Source organism: Chiloscyllium punctatum, chromosome 2 (genome assembly GCF_047496795.1).
Source record: "Chiloscyllium punctatum isolate Juve2018m chromosome 2, sChiPun1.3, whole genome shotgun sequence".
In the NCBI taxonomy this organism is placed as follows: Eukaryota; Metazoa; Chordata; class Chondrichthyes; order Orectolobiformes; family Hemiscylliidae; genus Chiloscyllium; species Chiloscyllium punctatum.
Genome location: NC_092740.1, coordinates 15,955,080 through 15,978,486, shown reverse-complemented (window position 1 = coordinate 15,978,486; position 23,407 = coordinate 15,955,080). Strand labels below are relative to the sequence as shown.

The window sequence follows — 23,407 nt, the reverse complement described above, 5'->3', positions numbered from 1 at the left end:
GACTTATTGTGACGATGCTGCTCCTTTAACAAGGTTACACTTTTTTTTCAAAAGGGGTCATAAAAGGAGAGGTTTCGATATGTCTGGAAATATTTACTTCAGAAGACTTAAGTATTTTTTTAAAACACTTGTACAATGAAAGGGGAGTGGCCAGTTCTCCCAGTTCAGGGTTTGGTTTGGTTTTGCAGCAGTTGGTCAGTTTTTAGCTGGGAAACCAGAGAAGCTGCTGCGGACCGAAAGAAGCAGTTCCATGCTAATCCCCCCTCTCTCTCTCTCTCTCTCTCTCTCTCTCTCTGACAGCTCTCCTGTCAGAACCTGTGTTTGATTTTACCTTTTTTGCCAAGAGAGTGTTTTTGGAGATATTGCACATATTTGGAACAACATCATTAAAGTGAGAGAGTCGATAGGGTTTTCAGATGGATTAAGTCTGTAAATAAATTCTGTTTTGTTTAAAACTGGGTAGTTGGGCCAGTTGCATCACTGTTGGAATATCCACTGTACACCCGCTTAAACCAAGTACAGAAATTAGGCTCTTAGCTGCCTTCTTGAAATGTTTTGAGGGAATCTGGACTGGTCTACAACAGATTGAGGGCTGTTTGCAGGATTTGTTCTATAGTGCCAGGTGGAATTAAGGTTTTTAGTGGCGAGTAGTAGGCGCTAGCGTCTTTTATTCCATGTGTTGCATTTGGTTGCTTTAAACAGTGCTTGATGTAGTAATGGCTCTTTAGGTCACAGAGTTTTCTAGGGGTACAAGAAGTGACATTGGGGCCTTTACAAAAGGGGAACAAGGAAAAGCCACTGAAATTGGCAGTCAAGCTGGAATTGGAGCTGCCTCCTTCCGTCAGGAAAGGAGAGACAATTACAGCAAAAGGTTAGTATTTACGTTTACTGGAAACACCATGGGAACCTTTGTGATGGCTAAAATTCAATTGAGAATGAAGCAGCTTGAGTTAGAGGCAAAAGAAAAAAAAGGCTAAAAGAAATGAAACTGTTTGAATTATGATTAAATACAGAGGAAAGAGGAAAAGAATGAAAGGAGCTAGCAGAACAAAATGAAAACAAGAGAACTGCTTTAGCAGAACAAAAAGAAAAATAGAGAAAGAACAGAGAGAGAGAGAATGGAGAGAAAAGGAGAGAAAGGAAAAAAAAAGAGTTTGAACTTCAGAAATTGGCACTTATACATGAAAGTCAGCTTAAAAAGATGGAGATAAGACTGAAGATAAACTAAGTGAGAAAGACAGTGAGGATGGGGAAACCCCATGGTAGCCAAAGGCCTGGTGGGTATCTACATTATTTTATTCAGGCATTACCTAAATTTGATAAGAAGGATGCAGAAGCCTTTCTCATCTCATTTGAAAAGCTGTCTAAATAAATGAAGTGACCAGTGGGTTTTCTTGGTCCAAAAAAACTTGGGTTGAGCTGGCGAGGTATTTGCATCACTATCAGAGGAGCTATCTGGAGTATATGAAGAAGTGAAGAAAGCCATGTAAATGCATATGAGCTTGTGCCAGAAGCCTACAGAAAGCTTTTCAGGAGTCTAATGAGGGACCCTCGTCAAACCTCCTTATAGTTAAAAGGGATCAAACAAAGTAACTTTGATAGGTGGATAAGGGCATTAAAAATACAGCAAACCTATGACGCTCTTAAAAAAATAATTATTTTGGAAGAGTTCAAAAATTCACTTCCTAAAGTAGTGAGAACTCATATAGAAGAGCAGAGAGTGTTAAAATGGCAAGATTATCATCTGAAATGGCTGATATTTATGAGTTGGTCCATAAGTCAAATTTTGGCTTCCAACATCAACTTCAATCCATCTCCACAGCCTTCTGCGGAAATGAGTTTCACAGCTTCACCACTCTCTGGCTGAAGAAATTGAGGGTAACAGCGGCAAAAACAAAAACACATGTACAGGCGAATGTTAAGAGTTTGAGTCCATTCAGTATTCTTACAACAACAGGGTAGAAACTGTTATGAAACCAGCTGGTGCGTGCGCTCAGGCTTCTGTACCATCTCCCTGATGGTAGAGGTTGTAGAAAAGCATTGCCAGGATATAATGCCTGCGGTCTTTCCTTGACAGCTGACCTAATAGATGGATTCTAAAGATTGGAGGTTGGCCTTTGTGATTGTCTGGGCTGAGTTCACCACACTCTGTTATCATCTCTGATCTTGAATGGTACAGTTACCATACCAAGTAGTGATACATCCTGACAGAATGCTCTTGATGGCGCACCTATAAAGGTTGGTAAGGGTATTTGCCGTCATGCCAAATTTCCTCAGCTGCCTGAGGAAGAAGAGGTGTTGTTGGGCATTTGTAACTAGTGCATCCACATGAAGAGTCCAAGAAAGCTTATAGTGGATGACCACTCCCAGGAACTTGACACTCTCCACTCGTTCCACCTCTGTGTTTTAATGTGTAGGAGGGCATGAGTAACATCCTGCTGGAAGTCACTAATGAGTTCCTTGGTTTTGTCAGCATTGAGAGCTGGGTTGTCTCAGTGCACCATTTTTCCAGGTCTTCCATCTGTAGTCTGATTCGAACGACTATGGTGGTGTCATCAGCGAACTTATAAATGACACTAGTCTGGTATTTGGTGGCGAGTCATGGGTATAGAGCGAGTACAGTAGGGTGCTGAGTATGTACCAGTGTTGAGTGTTAGTGAGGATGAAATATTGTCCCCATCATTGGCAACAAACATATCCTATGAATGGTGTAGAAATGGCTATGGATGAAATGGAGAGACACTTAAAGTTTTTAGCAGATGCAAAGTGCCATAAGTAGAGCAACGATCAAAAAGGCTAGAATTTTGAATCATATCATCAAAACGTAGGATGTAACAGAACAGTTATAGTAGGCTATACAATTCTCAGGTCAGACTGCATCTTGAAATATAGTTGAAAAATGTGATGCTGGAAAAGCACAGCAGGTCAGGCAGCAACTGAGGAGCAAGAGTGTCAACGTTTTGGACATATCCCCTTCATCAGAAATGTGGAGGCAGATTGATAAATAGGGGGTTGAGGGTAAGGCTTGGGGGGAGGTAGCTGGGAAAGCGATAGATGCATGCAGGTGAGAGGTAATAGTGATAGAGCTATGGGGGTGGGGGGGTGGGGGGAGGCTAGGAGCCAATAGCTGGGAAGGAAGATAGACAGGTAGGACAGGTCAAGAGGGTGGTGCCAAGTTGGAGGATTGGATCTGGGATGAGATGAGGAGAGGGGGATTTGGAAACTAGTGAAGTTGATGTTGATGCCATGTGGTTGAAGGGTCTCAAGGCGGAATATCAGGCATTTTGCCTCTAATTCTCGGTGGCTTTGATATGGCGGTGGTAGAAATCCAGGACTTGCATTTCCTTGGGGTGTGGGAGGGGAGTTGAAGTAGTCAGCGGCAGGGTGGGGGATTGTCCCAGAGATGTTCTCTGAAACACACAATTACATTTAAAAGGCATCTGGATAGGGATATGAACAGGAAGAGTTTACATGGATATGGACCAAATGCCAGCAAATGGGACGAGGTCAGATTGGATTGTGTGGTTGGTGCAGACAAGTTGGACTGAAGAGACTGTTTCCATGCTGACTCTGTGACCTGACTTTGGAGGCGGCATGAGAATTCGGTACAGATATGAATAGATGCTTTTTCCTTGTTTTTTTCGCTCATGGCTTGTAAATTTTTTTTAACAGGACAAATTGAAGCCAGAATCAACAGGTCAGCACAAAACAAAGAGTGATATCTCAGGAAAACCATAAAATTCACTGGTTGGTAATATATGCTTATTTGACCATCTATTGTAAGTCACTTTTTGATTGAAGGTAAAGAGAAATATTTAGAAATTCCAAACGAAATGACCAGTGAGCAAATTTTCAAAAACATTAATAACTAAGTAAATAAAATAGAGACGCAGAGCCAGGTGATCTGTTATACCTGCATGATGTAACAAATGGTAGACCCCACTGTGGTTCATAGTGAACATATCTGCAACAAGTGTTGATTGCTCGAGAAACTCCAGCTCAAAGTTGTTGAGTTGAGTATGAGCTTCGAACATGCGACATATCTGGGAGAGGGAGAGTTACCTCAATGCTGTGCTTCAGGAGAGTCATACCCATTAAATTAACTACCTCAAACTGAGTCAGTGGTCAGATTTAGGAGGGTGTGACTACGAGCGGAGCGGGTGAAAGGATCCTGGAGTAGTGCTGAAGGAGACTCAGCCCTTGTCCTTGTCGAATAAGTTTGATATTCTTGTTCCCTGTGTGGATGAGAATGGGGATTGGATGAGTAAATTGACCATAGCACCATGGTACAGGGAGCCATTCAAGAGTGGCTGTTCTCTGTGTCCAGGATCAAGAGACCCAAAGGCTCTTGGGGTCAGGATATCCTATCTGGCCTGTAGAGGAACTGGGAGTGGGAGCTGTTGTGGGTACTAATGAAATAGGTGGAAAGAGGAAAGAGGTTCTGTTGAGGGAATATGAGCAGCTAGGAGCTAAATTAGAAAGCAGAATCAAAGAGATAATATACTCTCGATTACTACCTGAGCCACAAACTAATTGGCACAGTTTCAAAAGATTAAAAAGGTGTGGCGTAAAGATTGGTGTGGGAGAAATAGGTTCAAATTCATGGGGCATTGACACCAGGACTGGCAAAGGAAGGAGCTGTTCTGATGGGATAGCCTCCACCTGAATAATGATGGGACCGGAGTCCTGGCAAATCATATAACTAGGGCTGTAGATTGAACTTTAAATTAAATAGTGGGGGAGTGAATTTAGTTACATGGGAAAATTGTGGAAAAAATAAAGTGGAGGAAGGCTTAAGAGAGGTTAGTAAAGTTTCCAGAACAAAAGTACGGAAAGGGCCAGGAATATAATTTCTAGTACAGCAGTTTAGCAAGAGAAGGGGAACTGTCAAGGCAGGACTCAGAGTACAGGTTAATAAGGTAAATGTTTTGTAATTTGGTGGGTACGATGTTGTGGGCATCACAGAGACGCGGCTGTAAGGGGATCAGGGCTGAACTAAATATCGAAGGATCCAGGTCTTATCAAAAGGACAGACAGATGGGCGGGAGGAAGGCATGGTTGCCTTTTGAGAAAGAAATTTAATTAAATCAATAGCAAGAATTCATATAGGGTCATATTGGGGATAGAATATGTGTGGGTAGAGATAAGGAAGTGCAAAAGAGAAATCACCATGATGGGAGTTACGTAAGGGCCTGCTAGCAATCGTCAGGGAGATCAAAGACAGCATAAAAGCAAATAAAAAAGCATACAACTTGGTGAAAATTAGTGGGAAGAGGGAGGATAGGTAAGCCTTTAAAAACCAGTAGAGGACAACTTAAAAAAGCAATAAGGGGGAGAAGATGAAAAATCAGGGAAAACTGGCTAACAATATAAAAGAAGATTGCAAGAGTTTTTTTTAGTTATATAAAAACGTAAGAGAGAGGCAAGACTGGACATTGGACTACTGGAAAACAAGGCTAAAGAACTACTAATGGTGAACAAAGAAATGGTGGAATAACTGAATAAGTACTTTACATCAGGTTTCATGGTGGAAGACATGAGCAGAACTTCAAAAGAGTCAGGGGCAGGGGTGTGTGTAATGGCCATCACCAGGTGTGAGGCCTTCAGATAAGGAGACCCACTCAAGTAAAAGGAATCCAAGTATGACCTTCGCAGAGAGAGCCAAGGACCAATATCGATCCAAACTAGAGACCAGACAGGCACCCAGCAACAATGGCAAGGACTGAATGACATCACAGGTTCTAAAAAGAGATAATGCAAGATAGTAGACACATTCCTCCCAGATCGTCTCAAAGCCTTCTACGCTCACTTTGAGCAGAATTTCAGCAGAGAAGTAACACCTATTCCGACAAGCCCTGACGAACCGATCCCAACAGTCACTGCATCAGAGGTCTGCTCAGTTTTCCTTCGTGTGATTCCAAGGAAAGCGATGGAGGCAGACAGAGTACCAGGCAGTGCACTCAGAGCATGCACAGATCAACTGGCAGAGGTCTTTTCGGACATCTTCAACCTCTCCCTGCAGCAGGCCACTGTCCCTGCCTGTTTCAAGAGAGCCAACATCATCCCTGTGCCTAAGAAGGATCCTCAGTTTCATGACCCACAGACCACAATCTGTGAAGACTGGGGACAATATTTCATTCTCACTAACACTCAACATTGGAGCCCCCCAGGGGTGCGTACTCAGTCCCCTACTGTACTCACTGTATACCCATGACTGCGTCGCCAAATACCAAACTAAATGCAACTTACAAGTTTGCTGATGACACCACCATAGTCGGGTGAATCTCAGATGGTGACGAAAAAGACTACAGACGGGAGGTAGAAGACCTGGAAAAATGGTGCACTGAGAACAACCCAGCTCTCAATGCCGACAAAACCAAGGAACTCATTAGTGACTTCCAGCAGGATGTTACTCATGCCCCCTACACATTAACAGCACAGAGGTGGAACAAGTGGAGAGTGTCAAGCTCCTGGGAGTGGTCATCCATAACAAGCTTTCTTGGACTCTTCATGTGGACGCAATGGTTACAAAGGCCCAACAATATCTCTTCTTCCTCAGGCAGCTGAGGAAATTTGGCATGCCAACTTTTACAGGTGTGCCATCGAGAGTATTCTGATATGGCAACCATACCATTCAAAATCGGAGAGGTTGGGTGTGAATGGGTAAGACAAATTTTCACAGCGAACATGTGAATAAATACTCCCCTCTATTTAAGCCTACAAAAGAATGCTGGAATTCAAAAGAAATAGCTTGCACACTCAGGGGTTAGGAAACACCTTTGTCTTCAAAAATCATATTGCATATGATTAGGGAAAGGACAGTAGGGAAAGGAACAGGAATTTGAATAGTTCTCTCAACAAATAGAGCACAACGATAAAATCCAAAGATGTCAAGATGCGAACAGAAGACACATGTTCGACAGAATATTTTGTAGAACTACATAATCAGATCTCCATGTTGTACATGCTAGAGACAGTTAATTTTAGGAAGTATTAGTCTCCCTCAGAGGTGCCTTGTCTTAAATGAACGCTGGTGAGTAGAAATCATTCTATTATAACGCACATTTTGTCAATGTGATTTCATTGTAATGCAATTGACGAGTTGGTGATGCTGTTTATACAGGGTCAAGGATGTTATGGAATGACCTTTTTATTCACGCATGGGATATGGGTGTCACTGGCTTTGCCAGCGATTATTGTCTATCCCTCTTGTTCTTGAAAAGCTGGTGGCGAGCTGCCTTCCTGAACTGCTGCGATCTATTTGGTGTTGGTACACCCACAATGCTGTTCAGGAAGGAGTTCCAGGATTCTGACCTTGTGACACTGAAGGAATGGTGATATATTTCCAAATCAAGACATAAGTGGCTTGGAGGGAAACTTGCAGGTGGTAGATGATTGTGGTCATGAGTTTGGGAGGTGTTGTTCAAGGAGTCACAGTAAATTCTGCAGTGCATCTTGCAGATAGCATACACTGCTGCAATAGAGTGTTAAGTCAGAAAGCCGACATATGAACAGGACTGGTATAAATATCCATGTAGGGAGATTTGCTAATGCTATTGAGGGTTTAAACTAGATTGGCAGAAGGATGGGAACCTGAGAGTAAACTCAGAGCAGGGAAAGGGAGGCAGAAATTTACTGACTAACTCTAAAAGACAGATAAACACATGCATAGCACAGGAACTTAACTCTCCTAAAACATAGTCAACAGTGTGGTGCTGGGAAAGCACAGCAGGTCAGGCAGCATCTGAGGAGCAGGAGAATCGACGTTTCGGGCATAAGTGCTTCATCAGGGGTCCTGATGAAGGACTTATGCCTGAAACATCGATTCTCCTGCTCCTCGGATGCTGCCTGACCTGCTGTGCTTTTCCAGCACTACACTCTCAACTCTGATCTCCAGCATCTGTAGTCCTCACTTTTTCCTCTACTAAAACATATGTGTAAACACCAGCATTATGGTGAATAAAGGTAAGCCACAGATAGACAAATGAGAGTGTAATATCATGCATTTAACAGAAACTTGACTAAAGCAGGGCCAAGGATGGTAGCTCAACATCCTAATTATGTTTTCAGGCAGGATAGAGAAGGGAATAAAAAAGGAGTGGCCACTGGTTAAAGAATCAATTACAGCTGCAAGTAAGGTTGATATAAATGAAGCACCAAATGACACCATATGGTTTGAGCTCAGAAACAAAAAGAGGCAGCTACACTGTTATTCATGTACTATGGACCCCCAAATAATGAAGAAGAGTGAGAAAAGCAAATATACAGGCCAATTTCTCAATGTTAAAACAATAAGGATTTCTAACTATAAGCAAAAAATTCTTAAACTACATCCAAGTAAGCATGTAACAAGTCTGATGAGAAAGGGCGCAATTCTAAATTTACTCTAAATAAACCTGATGTGGAGATGCCGGTGTTGGACTGGGGGCGGGTGGGACAAAATCAGAAGTCACATGATTTTGGTTATCGTCCAACAGGTATATTTCTAATCACAAGCTTTCGGAGTACTGCTCCTTCGTCAGATAAATCTCTTCGTCAGGGATTTAATAGAGACAGACAAGATTATCAGAGGATTAAGACCAGGTGAACAGTGAGAGTCTTTTTCCTTGGATGATGATGTTGACTTGTACAAGGGGCATAGCTGCAAATTAAGGGGTTATAGATTTAAGACAGATGTCAGAGGCAGGTTCTTTACTCAGAGTCGCAAGGGCATGGAATGCCCAGCTTGCCAATGTAGTTAACTCAGTCACATTAGGGGCATTTAAACAGTCCTTGAATAAGCATATGGATGATGATGGAATAGTGTAGGGGGATGGGCTTAGATCAATTCACAGGTCGGCGTAACATCAAGGGCCGAAGGGCCTGTTCTGCACTATAGTGTTCCACATTCTATGATCTAAGTGCTTCACCTGACGAAGGAGCAGCACTCCGAAAGCTTATGATTTCAAATAAATCTGTTGGACTATAATCTGGTATCATTTGATTTCTAACAAAATAAACCTGGGCAGATGGATTAAGTAGTATTAGGTGACCATATTGAAGAAAGCAATGACGACTTAGTTAGATTAGGCAAAGATAGGAGAAAAATTCAAAATTGGCAAAGGTCTTATTGTGCTGGGAGGTATATGGCAAAATGGCCCGTAACAACTACTTGAAGGAAAGTCAGTGGCAAGTCAGTGAGAGGCACTTAAAAGTGGGATTACATGAGCACAGTGTAGACAAGTTCCCTCACAAAGAAAAATGATGGTACTACCAAATCTAGAGTTCCGTGGTCATCCACAGGCATACAGAGTAGGATAAAGCTGAAAAATGGAGCTTAAAAATAGTAATGCTTTAAGAAGCTTTGATGACTATAGAAAGAACAAGGTGAGAAAGGAAATTGGAAAGCAAAGGGGACAGGCAGAAATACTGGCTGGCAAAATTAAGGAAATCTAAAGGTGTTTTAACAGTAAATTAAGAGCAAGGGGATTACTGAGGAAAATGGTGAGGCTATCGGAGATGTAACTTGTACATGGATGCAGATGTTGTTGACAGTTTTCCTGTCTTCACAAAGCAAAGCAGAGAGATGATGCAGCCATTTTAGTTAAAGAAGAGGAATGTGAAAAATGAATCAAAATAAGCATAATGAGATGGGAGGCACTGGAGGGACTGACCTTGTCAGAGGCAGATAAATCACCAAGCAGAGAAGAACTGTACTTTAGGCTGTTAGGTGAAACCAGAAAGGACATAGTGAATATTTTGAGAATTATTTTCCAATCCTCACTAGATACAGGTGAGGTACCAGAGTATTGTAGGTCTGTTTCTCATTATTCAAAGATAAGGAAAGGTTTTAAGGAAAGGTTGTGTTTTAATAACAAGCATTTGAGAAAGTAAAACCAAGAATATTGATGGGAGTAGTAAAGTGGATGTCGTCTAAATAGATTTTAATCAATCATATAACAAGATCCTGCAGGGCAGACTGATCAGATCAATCAGAGTCCACAGGATACAGGAGAATCTGAAGAGTTAGATCCAAAGTTGGGTTAGTGATATAAAGGGCAATGGTCAACAGATGTTCCAGTGATGTTCTACAAGTCAATTAGTTTATTCATCTGGTGCAGACACAATAAATTGAATGGCATCTTTCTGTGTCAGAACTTTTTTATGGTTCTATTGATGTTATGAATAGAAGTTAGTTTCCAGTGCTGTTCCATAAGGATCAGTGTTGGGTCAATTACAACTTGTGGTATATATTAAGGATTTATTCTTAAAGAGGGAGATATGATTGGTAAATTTGTATTTATCACAAAACTTGACCATGGAGAAGGTGAGTTTTGATTTCAGGATGATAGTAGTGGTTTGGTCAAGTGGGCAGGAAAGGAGCAAGATGAATTTAGTCTGGAGAAGTGCAAGGTTATCCTTTTAGAGAGGGCAAACAAAGGAATAGTGGGAGTGGCAGGGTATTGAAAGTGATAGAGCAAGTGGGAGACCTTGGCGTACATATGCACAGACCCCTGAAGATAGCAAACAGACAGAGATAGTAAATAAGGCATATAGGATGCAGTCCTTGAATGGGTGAGGGACTGAATGCAGAAGTAGGGATGTAATGTTGGAACTACATAAGATACTGGTTAGATCACAGCAATATTTTTATTTACTGCTATGAGAAAGATTGGAAATGTTTGGGTTGTTTGCCTGAGGACACAGGAGGCCGAGGGGTGCCTGTATTGAGTTGTACAAAATAATGAGGGCCTTGGATTGAGTGAACAGGAAAGACATGTTTTCCCTAACAGACAGATAAATTACCACAGAATTATTACAGTACAGGAGGCCATTCGGTCCAATGGCTCCTGTACCAGGGCACACACTTAAGGTGGGACAGTTAGAGGGGACAGGAGGAAGATCCTTTTCATCCAGAGGGTGGTTGGTGTCTGGAATTCTGTCCCTGGTTTAATAATTGAGGCGGAAATGCTCAATCCATTTGAAAGGAACCTGAAGTACTCACTAGATGCTGGAAAGCAAAATTAGAAGGACCAAATAGTTCGCTCAGCTTACGCAAACATGATGGGCTGAAGGATGTCTTTCTGAACTATAACTATTCTCCGATTCTATACAATCCAAAGTGAATTAGACAATGACTCAATGTTTGACTAAGTATTAAACGCTGTCAACCAAATGAAAAACAAATGAAGATTCTGGTAATGACAATACTGCTGCATAAGTATGAAACATGGAATAAACGTACTAATCTCTCATACATATATGTAAAACTCTTATAGAATGGAGAACTTTTAAATTACCATGGCCATTTCCAAACATTCAAAAAGAAAGAAAAATCTGGAATTAGATGGTCTCAGCAATGATGACCATTACCACTGGGGAGAGGTTGCGTAATGGTGATGTCAAATCCCACCATGTCTGATGTTGAAATCTGAATTCAACTATAATTTTAAAATCTGGAATTAAAAACTAGACAAATGTTCCCCATAAAAACATAAGAACTGGGAGGTATAGGCAATTCAGCCCCTCAAGCCTGCTCTGCCATTCATCTTCACCTCAATCTACGTTCCTGCCATTCTCTATAACCTTACAAACCATTACTCATTAAAAATCTGTCTATCTCCTCCTTAAATTTACTCCACGTCCTGGCCTCCACACACTCCTGATGATGAATTCCACAGGTTCATGGCCTTTTGAGAGATCTAATTTCTCCTCATTCCTACATTAAATCTGACACCGCTTATCCTGAAAATTTGGCCTCTCATTCTAGATTGCCCTACATAAGGAAAAATTCTCTGTACATCTACATTGTTAATCCCCTTTAACATCTTATATACTTCAATTATCTCATTCTGCTAAAATCTGGAGATGATAGTCTAAACTACTCAATCTCTCTTTATAAGAAACTACTCACCTCTGAAATTAATCTAGTGAATGTCCTCTAAAGTGCCTCCAATGCAATTATATCCTTCCTCAAGTAAGGGGACCAAAACTGTATGCAATACACCAGGTGCGGGCTCACTTCTGCCTTGTACAGTTGAATCAACAGTTAACAAAAAAAAACAAAGAACTGCAGATACTGGAAATCAGAAACTGCTGGAAAATCTCTGCAGGTCTGGCAGCATCTGTGTAGAGAACATTTTGGGTCCAGTGACCCTTCTACAGAAAGATTCTGAAGCTAACTCAGTTTTCTCCACAGGTGATGGCAGGCCTGCTGAGTTTTTCCAACAATTTCTGTTTTTGTTGCAACAACATTTTCCTTTTATTCTCTATTCCTTTAACCTTCCTTAATATCTGCTGTTCTTGCGTGCTAACTTTCTGCAATTCATGCAGAAAGACACCCAGATCTCTCTGGACCAAAGTATTCAGAGGCTTCTCTCCATTTAGGTAATGAGTTGCCTTTCCATTCTTCCAGCCAAAATGGATAACTTCACACTAAGCCATGTTAAACGACATCTGCTAAACTTTAGCCCATTCACCTAATTTATCCATATCCACATCCACTTTTAAATTTCTTATTACTTTCTCACTTATATTAGTATTATTTGCAAATGTGGCTACAGTATCCCTGCATCCAAGTCAATCATATAACTATTGTTCACTAATGACCTTTAGGGAACTAAATCTGCCCACTAATTATGAGGTCCATAGATAGTTACAATGGATAGGAAGGCATATTTTCAATAACCACGGGGCAGAGATTAAAGTGGTTGGAGCTTTGCATTCACAGCCTGAAAAGGGTGGTTAAGTCAGCAATTTGCATAACATTGAAGCAATATTTAGATATTCAGTTGCATTGTCACTGTCTCCTGGGCAAAGATCCAAGAGGTAGAAAATGGGATTAGAATACTTGATGCTTGTTTTTGACTGGCATGGCTCATTAGACCAAAGGGCCCTTTTCTGTGCTGTTGATCTCTCTGATTCCATGACCTACCAGCTCAGGCCTACGTATGACTCCAGATCCACAGCAAAGTAATTGACTCTTAACTGCCCTCTAAGCAATTAAGGATGGGCAATAAATGTAGGTCCAGTCAGCAGCACTCACGTCCCATGAATAAATAAAAAGGTTTCATTAGAGTTCTGAAACCTTAGGGGTGATTTGGTTAAATAATGTATATCCTGAAAGGAGCTGAATGTGGAAAGAATGTTTCCATTTCTGAGTGAATTCAGAACTACAGGGCATTTTTTAAAAAAAGCTGGGGGTTCATCCTCTTAGGACAGAGATGAGGGGATTATTTTTCTCTCAGATGGTTGTCCAACATTGAAACTTTGCCTTAGAAGGTAATGAAAGCAGATTCATGAATATGTTTAAGGTGGAAGTAGGTAGGTTCTTCTTAGGTAAGGGAATCAAGGGTTCTAGGGAATAGATAGGAATGTAGAATTCAAAACTCAACAGACCAACCATCTGTTAACCAAACCCTCTATGTTTCTTCCTCTCACACCTGTCCCAACCAGTACCCTTCCACTGACACCCTCATTCACCTGGCTGAACTGGTCCTCACCCTTTACAACTTCTCCTTCCAATCCTCCCAATTCCTCCAAACCAAAGAGGTAGCCATGGACACCCCATGGGCCCAGCTATGCTTGCCTCTTTGTCGGGTACTTGGAACAGTCCATCATGCGCAGCTACACCGGCACCATGCCCCACCTTTTCCTCCGCAACATCGATGACTGTGTTGGTGCTACCTCGTGCTCCCAGAAGGAGGTTGAACAGCTCATCAACTTCACTAACACCTTTCACCCCGACCTTAAATTCATCTGGAGCATCTCAGACACCTCCGTCCCCTTTCTGGACCTCTCCATCTCCATTTCCAGCAACCAACTAACTACCGACATCTACTACAAAATCACTAACTCCCACAGCTACCTGGACAACGCCTCCTCCCACACTGTCTCCTGTAAAAATGCCATTCCTTGTTCCCAATTCCTCCGCCTCTGCTGCATCTGTTCCCAGGATGACCAATTCCACCATAGAAAATCGCACATGTCCTCCTTCTTCAAAGACTGCAATTTCTCCTCCCACTTGGTGGACGATTCCCTCCAGCATATCTCCTCCACTTCTCGCACCTCTGCCCTTGAATCCCAACCTTCCAAATGCAACAAAGACAGTACATCCTGGTCCTCACCTTCCAACCACCAACTTTCACATACATACATCATCCTCCATCACTTACAAACAGACCCCATCAGAAAGGGATATATTTCCCTCCCCACCTCTATGAGCATTTTGGAGAGCCAATCCCTCAATGCCTCCCTTGTCAGATCAGCCCTCACCCCACTTCCGGCACCTTTTGCAAGAAGTGCAAAACCTGTGCCCATACCTCCCCCCTCACCTCCATCCAAGGCCCCGAAGGATCCTTCCACATCCAACAGAAATTTACCTCTACCTCCACAAATGTCATCTCCTGTATCCATTGCACCCGATGTGGTCTCCTCTGCATCAGGGAGACAGGACGCCAACTTGCAGATCGTTTCAGAGAACATCTCTGGGACATGCGCAACAACCAACCCCAGTGCTCTGTGGCTGATCACTTCAACTCCCCCTCCCACTCCACCAAGAACATGCAAGTCCTGAGACGCCTCTATTATCAAACACTAACCACCCGACAGCTGGAGGAAGAACGCCTCATCTTCCAACTCGGAACCCTGCAACCCCATAGGATTAATGTGGATTTCATCAGTTTCCTCATTTTCTCTCCCCCAACCTTATTCCAATCCCAAGCCTCCAACTCGGCTTCGCCCTCTTGACCTGTCCATCGTCTTTCCCATGAGGCACACAAGCCTCATTCCTGATGAAGGGCTTATGATCAAAACAACAATTCCCCTGCTCCTCAGATGCTGCCTGATCTGTGCTTTTCCAGCAACACACTCTCAACGCTGATCTGCAGCATCTGCAGTCCTCACTTTCTCCTAGATCAACCATTATACTCACTTGTGCAAAAGGGTATCCTTGCTCATTCTCGGGGAGAAATGGATGCAAATTTTTCATTCAATTCATGAATGCTTTAACCCTTCCCTGTACAATACACCTTTAATTTCATCACAATAAAGGTCTTCTACTTTCCCAGGTATTCCCTCTGTCCTTCTTAAATTTCCCCTATGACTATTGGCCCATTCACCATCTCCATTGATATTCCTGCTCTCCCCTGATCCTACATCCACTCAGAACTATACATCACCTCTTATTCATCATGCCTATTTCTTTCTCACTCCCCAGTACACCTAATTACACCAATGTATTCCCACCTTAAGAATGCAGGTCCTTCATTGCTAGAGGGACTGAGTTTAAAAATAGGGAGGCTATATTGAGCTATGTAAGGGTGCTGGTGAGGCCACACCTGGAGTACTGTGTACAGTTTTGGTCTCCTCACTTGAGAAAGGATGTACTGGCAGTGGAGGGGGTGCAGAGAAGGTTCATTAGGTTGATTCAGAGTTGAGAGGGTTGGTTTATTGAATAGACTGAAAGTACACTCATTGGAATTTAGAAGAATGAGGGGGTAATCATATAGACATATATAAAGTTATGAAGGGATTAGATAAGATAGATGCAGCAAGGTTGATTCCACTGACAGATGAAACTAGAACAGGGGGCAAAGCCTTAAAATAAGGGGGAACAGATTGAGGATTGAGTTGAGGAGGAACTTCTCCAAAGAGTTATGAATCTGTGGAATTCCCTGCCCAGTGAAGCAGTTCAGGCTACCTCATTGATTGTTTTTAAGGCAAAGGTATATATATTTTTAACATTAAAGAGATTAAGGGTTATGATGATCAGGCAGGAAAGTGGAGCTGAGTCCACAAAAAGATCAGCCATGATCTTGTTGAATGGCAGAGCAGGCTGAAAGGACCAGGTCGTCTACTTCTGCTCCTATTTCTTATGTTCCACTCTTTCTAGTCCCCTTTGCTCCCATCATGGTGATTCTCGCCTCTTGATCCAGCATCTCTAATAACCACTCCCTTTCAGTTCCATTCCCTACCAATTCTTTCTACTGATTCCATCTTTTTCTATATTAAAGGAATATACTACAGGCCTCTCAACTGCCAGCAGGAGATAGAGGAGAGAACGGGTCAACAGATTTTGGTAAGGTGTAAAACAACAGGGTTGCCATGGTATTGATTGGGACTAACTGCATGTTAGGAGCTTGGATGAGGCAGAATTTGTAAGGACCTTTCAGGAGGGGTTCTTGACACGATATGTAAACATTCCAACCAGGGAAGGGCTTACACTTGACCTGGTTTTGGGAAATTAGCCCGGCTAGGTGAGTGAAGGTTCAGTGGGGGAGCTTTTCGGGAATAGTGACCATAATACCGTGAGTTTTAAGATACTCATGGTTTGGGATAACAGCAGTCCTTGGGTGAAGGTGTTAAACTGGGGAAGGCGAATGACAACAGTATTAGGCAAGAACTGGAGAATGTTGATTGGAGGTGGCTGTTTGAGGTCAAATCTACATCAGACATGTGGGAGTATTTCAAACAGCAGTTCATAAGAGATCAAGGGTAGCACATTCCTGCGAGAATGAAGGATAAGTATGACAAGTTATGTGAATCCTGAATGACCAGGAATGTTATGACCTTGGTTAAAAAGAAAAAAGGAAGCATATGTAAGGTCTAGGAGGATGAGAACTGACAAAACCCTTGAAGTACCCTTAGACCACCCTTAGAGTGGTCAAGAAGGCATATAGTATGCTTGCCTTCATTGGACGGGGTATTGAGTATAAGTGCTGGTAAGTCATGTTAACATTGTACAAGACATTGGTTCGGCCGCATTTAGAATACTGTGTACAGTTCTGGTCGCCACATTACCAAAAGGATGTGGATGCTTTGGAGAGGGTGCAGAGAAGGTTTACGAGGATGTTGCCTGGTATGGAAGGTGCGAGCTATGAAGAAAGGTTGAGTAAGTAAGGTTTATTTTCATTAGAAAAAAGGAGATTGAAGGGGGGGACCTGATTGAGGTTTATAAAATCATGAAGGGTATAGATAGGGTGGATAGAGACAAGCTTTTTCCCAGGGTGAAGGATTCAATAACGAGAGGTCACGCTTTCAAGGTGAGAGGTGGGAAGTTTAAGGGGGATACACGTGGCAAGTACTTCACACAGAGGGTGGTAGGCGTCTGGAACACGTTGCCAGCAGAGGTGGTAGAGGCAGGCACGGTAGATTCACTTAAGATGCGTCTAGACAGATGCATGAATAGGCGGGGAGTAGAGGGATACAGATGCTTAGGAATTGACCGACAGGTTTAGACAGTACATTTGGATCGGCTCAGACTTGGAGAGCTGAAGGGCCTGTTCCTGGGCTGTAAATTTTCTTTGTTCTTTGTTCTCTTTGTATACAAGGAAAGTAGGAAGGAACCTAAACAAGCAATTAGAATAGGTAAAAGGGTTAGAAAGCAAGATTAAGGAGAATCCCAAGGCTTTTTATGCATATATAAAAAGCAAGAGGGTTGCCAGGGACAGGGTTGACACACTCCAGGACAAAGGAAAGAATCTATGTGTGGAGCCAGAAGAGGTAGGAGAGCTTCCTAAATGAATACTTTGTGTCAGTATTCACCAAAGAGAAGGAATTGAAGCAAGTTCATCTCAGGGAAGGGAATGCCGAGTTTCTAAGTCAAGTTGCCATTAAAAGGGAATAGGTGTTGTGTGTCTTAAAAAGTATTAAGGTAGATAAGTCACTGGGTCTTTATGGGATCTACCCCAGAATGTTAAGGGAGACAAGAGAACAAATTGCTGGAGCATTGACAGACATCTTTGTATCCTCTTTGGCCACAGGTAAGGTCCAAGAGGACTGGAGAATAGCCAATGCTGTACCTTTGCTTAAGAAGGGTAACAGCAATAATCCTGGAAATTACAGGCCTCCGAGTCTCACATCGGTGATACGGAAATTATTAGAAAGGATTCTCAACGACAAGATCTATACACATTTAGAAGGAAAGGGACTTATTAGCAAGAGACAGCATGGTTTTGTGCGGGGAAGGTCTTGCCTCACTGATCGAATTTTTTGAGGAGACAACAATGATAATTGATGAGGGAAAAGCAGTTAATGTTGTCTACATGGACCTCAGTAAAGCCTTTGACAAGGTCCCTCATGGCAGACTAGTTCAAAAAGTGAAGTTATATGGTATTGGGGTGAGCTGGCAAGATGGATACAGAACTGGCTCAATCATAGGAGACAGGGTAGCGGTGGAAGGATTGTTTTGGAATGGAGAGTTGCGACTAGTGGTATTTCACAGGGATCAGTGCTGGGTCCTTTGCTGTTCGTGATCTACATAAATGATTTGAAGGAAAACATAGTTGGTCTAATTATTAATTGAATGCAGACCATAGGTAGAGTTGTGGATTGTCAGAGGATATGGCAGGATAATAGATCAGTTGGAGGAATGGGCAGAAGAAAATGGCAGATGGAATTTAATCCAGACAAACATGAGATGATGTATTTTGGAAGGTCACGCATAAATGGAAATTATATAGTGAATGACAGAACCCTTAGGTGTCTTGATATGCAGAGGCATCTGGGTGTACAGGTCCATAGATCACTGAAAGTGACAGCGTAGGTAGATAAGGTAGTAAGAAAGCTTATGGCATGCTTGCCTTTTTTTGAAGGTATTAGATATAAGGATAGTCAATTATACTTCAGCTTCACAGAACTTTAGTCAGGCCACACTTGGAAATTTGGGCACAGTTCTGGTTACCACGCTACCAGAAGGATTTGGATGGTTTGGAAAGGGCTGCGAAAAAGTTTACCGGAATGTTGCCTGCTATGTGGGGATTTTACCTATGAAGAAAGGTTAGATAGACTGGGTTTGTTTTCACTGGAGGTTGAGGGATGAACTGATAGAAGTTCATAAGATTGTGAATGGCATGGATAGAGTGGAAAGTATGGGGGTTTTTCCCCCAGGGTGGAGGAGTCAATTATTTGGGGACACAGGTTCAAAGTGCACCTGGGCAACTTTAAAAGATATGTGCGAGGCAAGCTTTTCACACAAAAGGTGGTGAGTGCCTGGAATACATTGCCAGAGGAGGTGGTGGAAGTAGACACAATAGCAAGATTCAAGTAGCACCTGTCGAGAGTGTGGTGCTGGGAAAGCACAGCAGGTCAGGCAACACCCGAGGAGCAGGAGAATCGATGTTTCAGGCAAAAGCCCTTCATCACTTTCTCCTGGAGTCTTTCACACTCTGCTTATGAAAACCTTGAGAACATTTGTTCCTTTTTAGGGAAAACCTCAGTAGTTCCTGTAAAAGAAAACTATATTTCGTAATGTGGGTGAAGAAATTATCAATATAATCTGAATGTGAATTTACAAAGCTAATTTACTGCTCTTCTATGCTATTGAATTTCAAATAGATATTTGCAGATATCTCATGGAACAACTAAATCCTGGAAAAGAAGTAAATTACAATATCAAAATTCGAGACTAGCTCTCACGAAAGCTTAAGAGTGGCCATGTAAAATCAGAAAGAATGTTAACCATTAAACAATAAATATGGACTAAACACTGATTAAAGAATTTAAAACATATTCATTCATGGCTTACAATGTTTAAGAAAAAGAGTCAATTTGTAACAGACCTATTCTTCTTGGCAACTCTTTCCTCAAAAAAAATTGTCTAATCATCTCTTGAATAAGCAAAACAGAAGACATCCAATGGTATGGTACAGAGTTACTTCAGACATTTTCCACATCACTCACATTCAAAGGGTAACACTTTCCTTTTCGGAGGTGTATTGCAATTACTGGGGTATACTTACTGAGAAGTATCTGATGCCAACTGGGTCTTGCAGGAGACGTTCAAAGCACACAGCCCAACTAGCTACCTGCCGTTCCACGTGTTTTCTGCAGCTCTGGACACTGGGAAGACTTGCATTACTGTTTATGCTGTTCTCACTGTTGTAATTCTTGAGGTCTGCACTGTTCAACTCTGCCATAACAAGATAACAACCATGTATCTCACACATAGATTTGTAAACACTGCACTGTGGCCTGTACTAAATCAAAGCCAGTATTGTCATAAACACTGAAAATAATAAAATCATATGGTTGAATTTCACAATTAGGAGCAAAGTTGATGAAAGCTGTTACAAAAATGAGAAATCTCTGCTGTGGATAATCTTTTTGTCTGATGACAATTTAAACCTGGCATCAGGTCAAGGGATCTCCAGACGTCTAGCAACAGTGATGACATCAGAAACAAAAACAGAAGTTGCTGGAAAAGCTCAGGCAGGTCTGGCGGCATCTGTGAAGAGAAATCAAAATTAATGCTTTGAGTCTGGTTACCCTTCTTCAGAACTCAGGAAGGTTCTGAGGAAGGGTCATTGAACCCAAAACATTAACTTTGATTTCTCTGAACAGATGCTGCCTGACCTGCTGAGCTTTTCCAGCAACTTCTGTTTTTGTTTCTGATTCACAGCATCCGCAATTGTTTCGGGTTTTTATTTCGTGATGATGTCAAACACACTGATGTATTCTCATAAAAGCAAATTAAGTAAAATCTACCACTTTTTCACATTTAACTATAATTTTCCAGAAAGTGAAATAAATGACTGGAAAATACAAAAGTCATTAAGATAGAAGCTATGCTGTGGACCTCTAGGACTATGACTCTTATGAATTATCCATTATCTGAACTTCAAGAAACATTCTGGCACCTCAAGTTCTAACTACCAGTTGACTATGTACCTTCTAATTCACAACTCAGCATTAAGCTATTTTGACAAGTTAGACCCTTATATAGAATCAAAGTCATACAGCATGAAATCTGACCCTTCGGTCCAACTTGCCCATGCCTACTTGGATGCTGCCTGAACTGCTGTGCTCTTCCAGCACCACTAATCCAGAATCTGGTTTCCAGCATCTGCAGTCATTGTTTTTACCTTGTACAACTTGACCAGGTTACAAAACTTAAGTAGAATCATAGAGATGTACAGCATGGAAACAGACCCTTCAGTCCAACTTCTCCATGCCGACAAGATATCCCAATCCAATCTAGTCCCACCTGTCAGCACCCGGCCCAAATCCCTCCAAACCCTTCCTATTCATATAGCATCCAGATACCTTTTAAATGTTGCAATTATACTAGCCTCCACCACTTCCTCTGGCAACTTATTCCATACACGTACTACCCTATGTGTGAAAAAGTTGCCCCATAGGTCTCCTTTATATGTTTCCCCTCTCACCCTAAACCTATGTCCCCTAGTTCTGGACTCCCCTACCCCAGGGACAAGACTTTGTCTATTTATCCTATCCATGCCCCTCATGATTTTATAAATCTCTATAAGGTCACCCCTCAGCCTCCGACGCTCCAGGGAAAACAGTTCTATTTTACCTGCTTTGGTCCATATCCTTATAAACCTTGCCTATTCATGTACCTGCCCAAATGTCTTTTAAATATTGTAATTGTAGCTGCCTCTATCACTTCCTCTGGTTGCTCATTCCATACATGCACCAACCTCTGAAATGAAAAAGTTGACCCTCAAGTCACTTCTAAATTTTCTCCTGTCACCTTAAACAAATGTTCTCTAGCTTTGCTTTTGCAAGAAGAGGTGTATCTCCACCTAGCTATGCCTACATTTTTAGGTGAAAACACGGCACAGAAAACTGTGAACCTAAAAACTGCTAATGAACTATTTTCCAGGTATAAGATTTAACTTAATAGCAATGACAATTGTTAGAGGTTAGAAAAATCCTACATTTATACAGTGTGTTTCATGATCTCAGGGAATTGTAAAATCCTTTACAGCTAGCGAGCTACTTTTAGTTCGGTCATTAAGGTTACGGTCCAAAGGTAAATCTCTAACCAGAAAGCAAATATTCCTGAACTAGAAATTCAGCTTACAAAATTAATCTCCACTTCTGATAGCAAGAACTTCTTTTACCAATAAAACAATTATGTTCCCTTTATATATTCCACTCTCCTTCTCTAACAGTATTGGAAGTCTATCTACAGCATGTGGACTATTGCTGTTCAAAAAGGCAGCTCACCACTACCTTCTCTGAAAGGCAACTAGGGTGAGCAATATATGCTGGCCAGCCAGCAACACCCATGTCCCACAATGGAATTAAAAAAAACTTTAATTTTCATCTCCACAAAGTACTTTTTCTCACTTTATTGTTTTTCCTAACTGACTACAGAACTCTAATCTTGTCTTTAGTTTATTACTTTTGTACTAGTTGCTTAATTCATGGACTTTTCTGTATAGGATAGACTGAGACCTCATACTTGAATAAAAGAAGAAAAAAGGCGCATTAGCCACCAAAAAGGTAAAACATGACCTCCATCGATCAATGGTACATTAGTGCGTCTCAATTTTTTACAATTCTTAAGTTGATGTATATCAAATAGCTGAAAATGTGTTGCTGGAAAAGCGCAGCAGGTCAGGCAGCATCCAAGGAGCAGGAGAATCGACGTTTCGGGAATGAGCCTTTCTTCAGGAATGAGGAAAGTGTCACATGCTACAGTCCACATGCTGCCTGACCTGCTGCGCTTTTCCAGCAACACATTTTCAGCTCTGATCTCCAGCATCTGCAGTCCTCACTTTCTCCTAATATATCAAATAGCTTCGAACTACATATACCAAACCAAAAGAAATCCTTATAGTTTTGAAGTACTTTAATACTCCAGCTGTCAGTGGATATATTTTGTAAATGAAAACAATTTATGCACTCTTGTTTCTCATCTCCTCTCCAAATACAGAATTGATCTAATCCTACTAACATATGAACAAGGAGCAGATGTAGACTATTAACTCTCAAGTATGTTCCACCAGTTAATAGGTTATTGTGGTGTAGTGGCAGTGTCCATAGCTTTGAGCCAGGAGAGGGATATCTGATAATATCTCTGAACAGATTGATCAGAAACTATCTACTCCACCACTTAATAAGATCATCGCTCATCTGACTGTAACTTCAAATTCACATTCCTACCTACACTAATAACCTTTCACTCCCTTACTTAACATGAATCCATTCACCTCTGTCTTAACATAGTCAAGGACTCGGCTTCTACTTCCTTTTCAGAAAGAGATTTCCTAAGATTCACAACTCCCAGTGAGACAAAGAAATCACCTCATCTCTTAAATAGGCAGCCACTTACTTATAAACAGTGAACCCTTGTTCTAGATTATCCCATAAGAGTCTCTCCAAATCAAGGTGCCTGAGAGCTTTATATGTTTTAGTTAAGTCACTTTTTACATTCTTAACTTCAGCAGTTAGAAGCCGAGCGTGTCCAACCTTTCCTCGGAAGACAAAGTGTCCACTCCAGATTAAAGTCTGACAAACTTTCTCTGAGCTGTTTCATTTATATATTTCCTTAAATAATGTGAAGATTACTGTAAACGGTACTCCAGATATGGTGTCAACAGTGCCTTAGATAACCAAAGCATACCCCTCCTATTTTTGTAATCAATTTCCCTCACAATAATCAATAAAATTCTATGAGCTT

At 41.6% G+C, this 23,407-nt stretch overlaps 1 protein-coding gene across 3 annotated transcripts in view; it reads right to left on the bottom strand.

Annotated features, from left to right (window-relative positions):
* The window catches only part of rgs12b (regulator of G protein signaling 12b), a 275,051-nt gene that overhangs the window by 123,755 nt on the left and 127,889 nt on the right, over positions 1–23,407 (bottom strand). For all 3 annotated transcript variants that reach the window (XM_072594296.1, XM_072594306.1, XM_072594315.1), the window contains exon 5: positions 19,719–19,888. In XM_072594296.1, the coding sequence (XP_072450397.1) occupies positions 19,719–19,888 (170 nt within the window). The remainder of the gene's footprint in view (positions 1–19,718; positions 19,889–23,407) is intronic.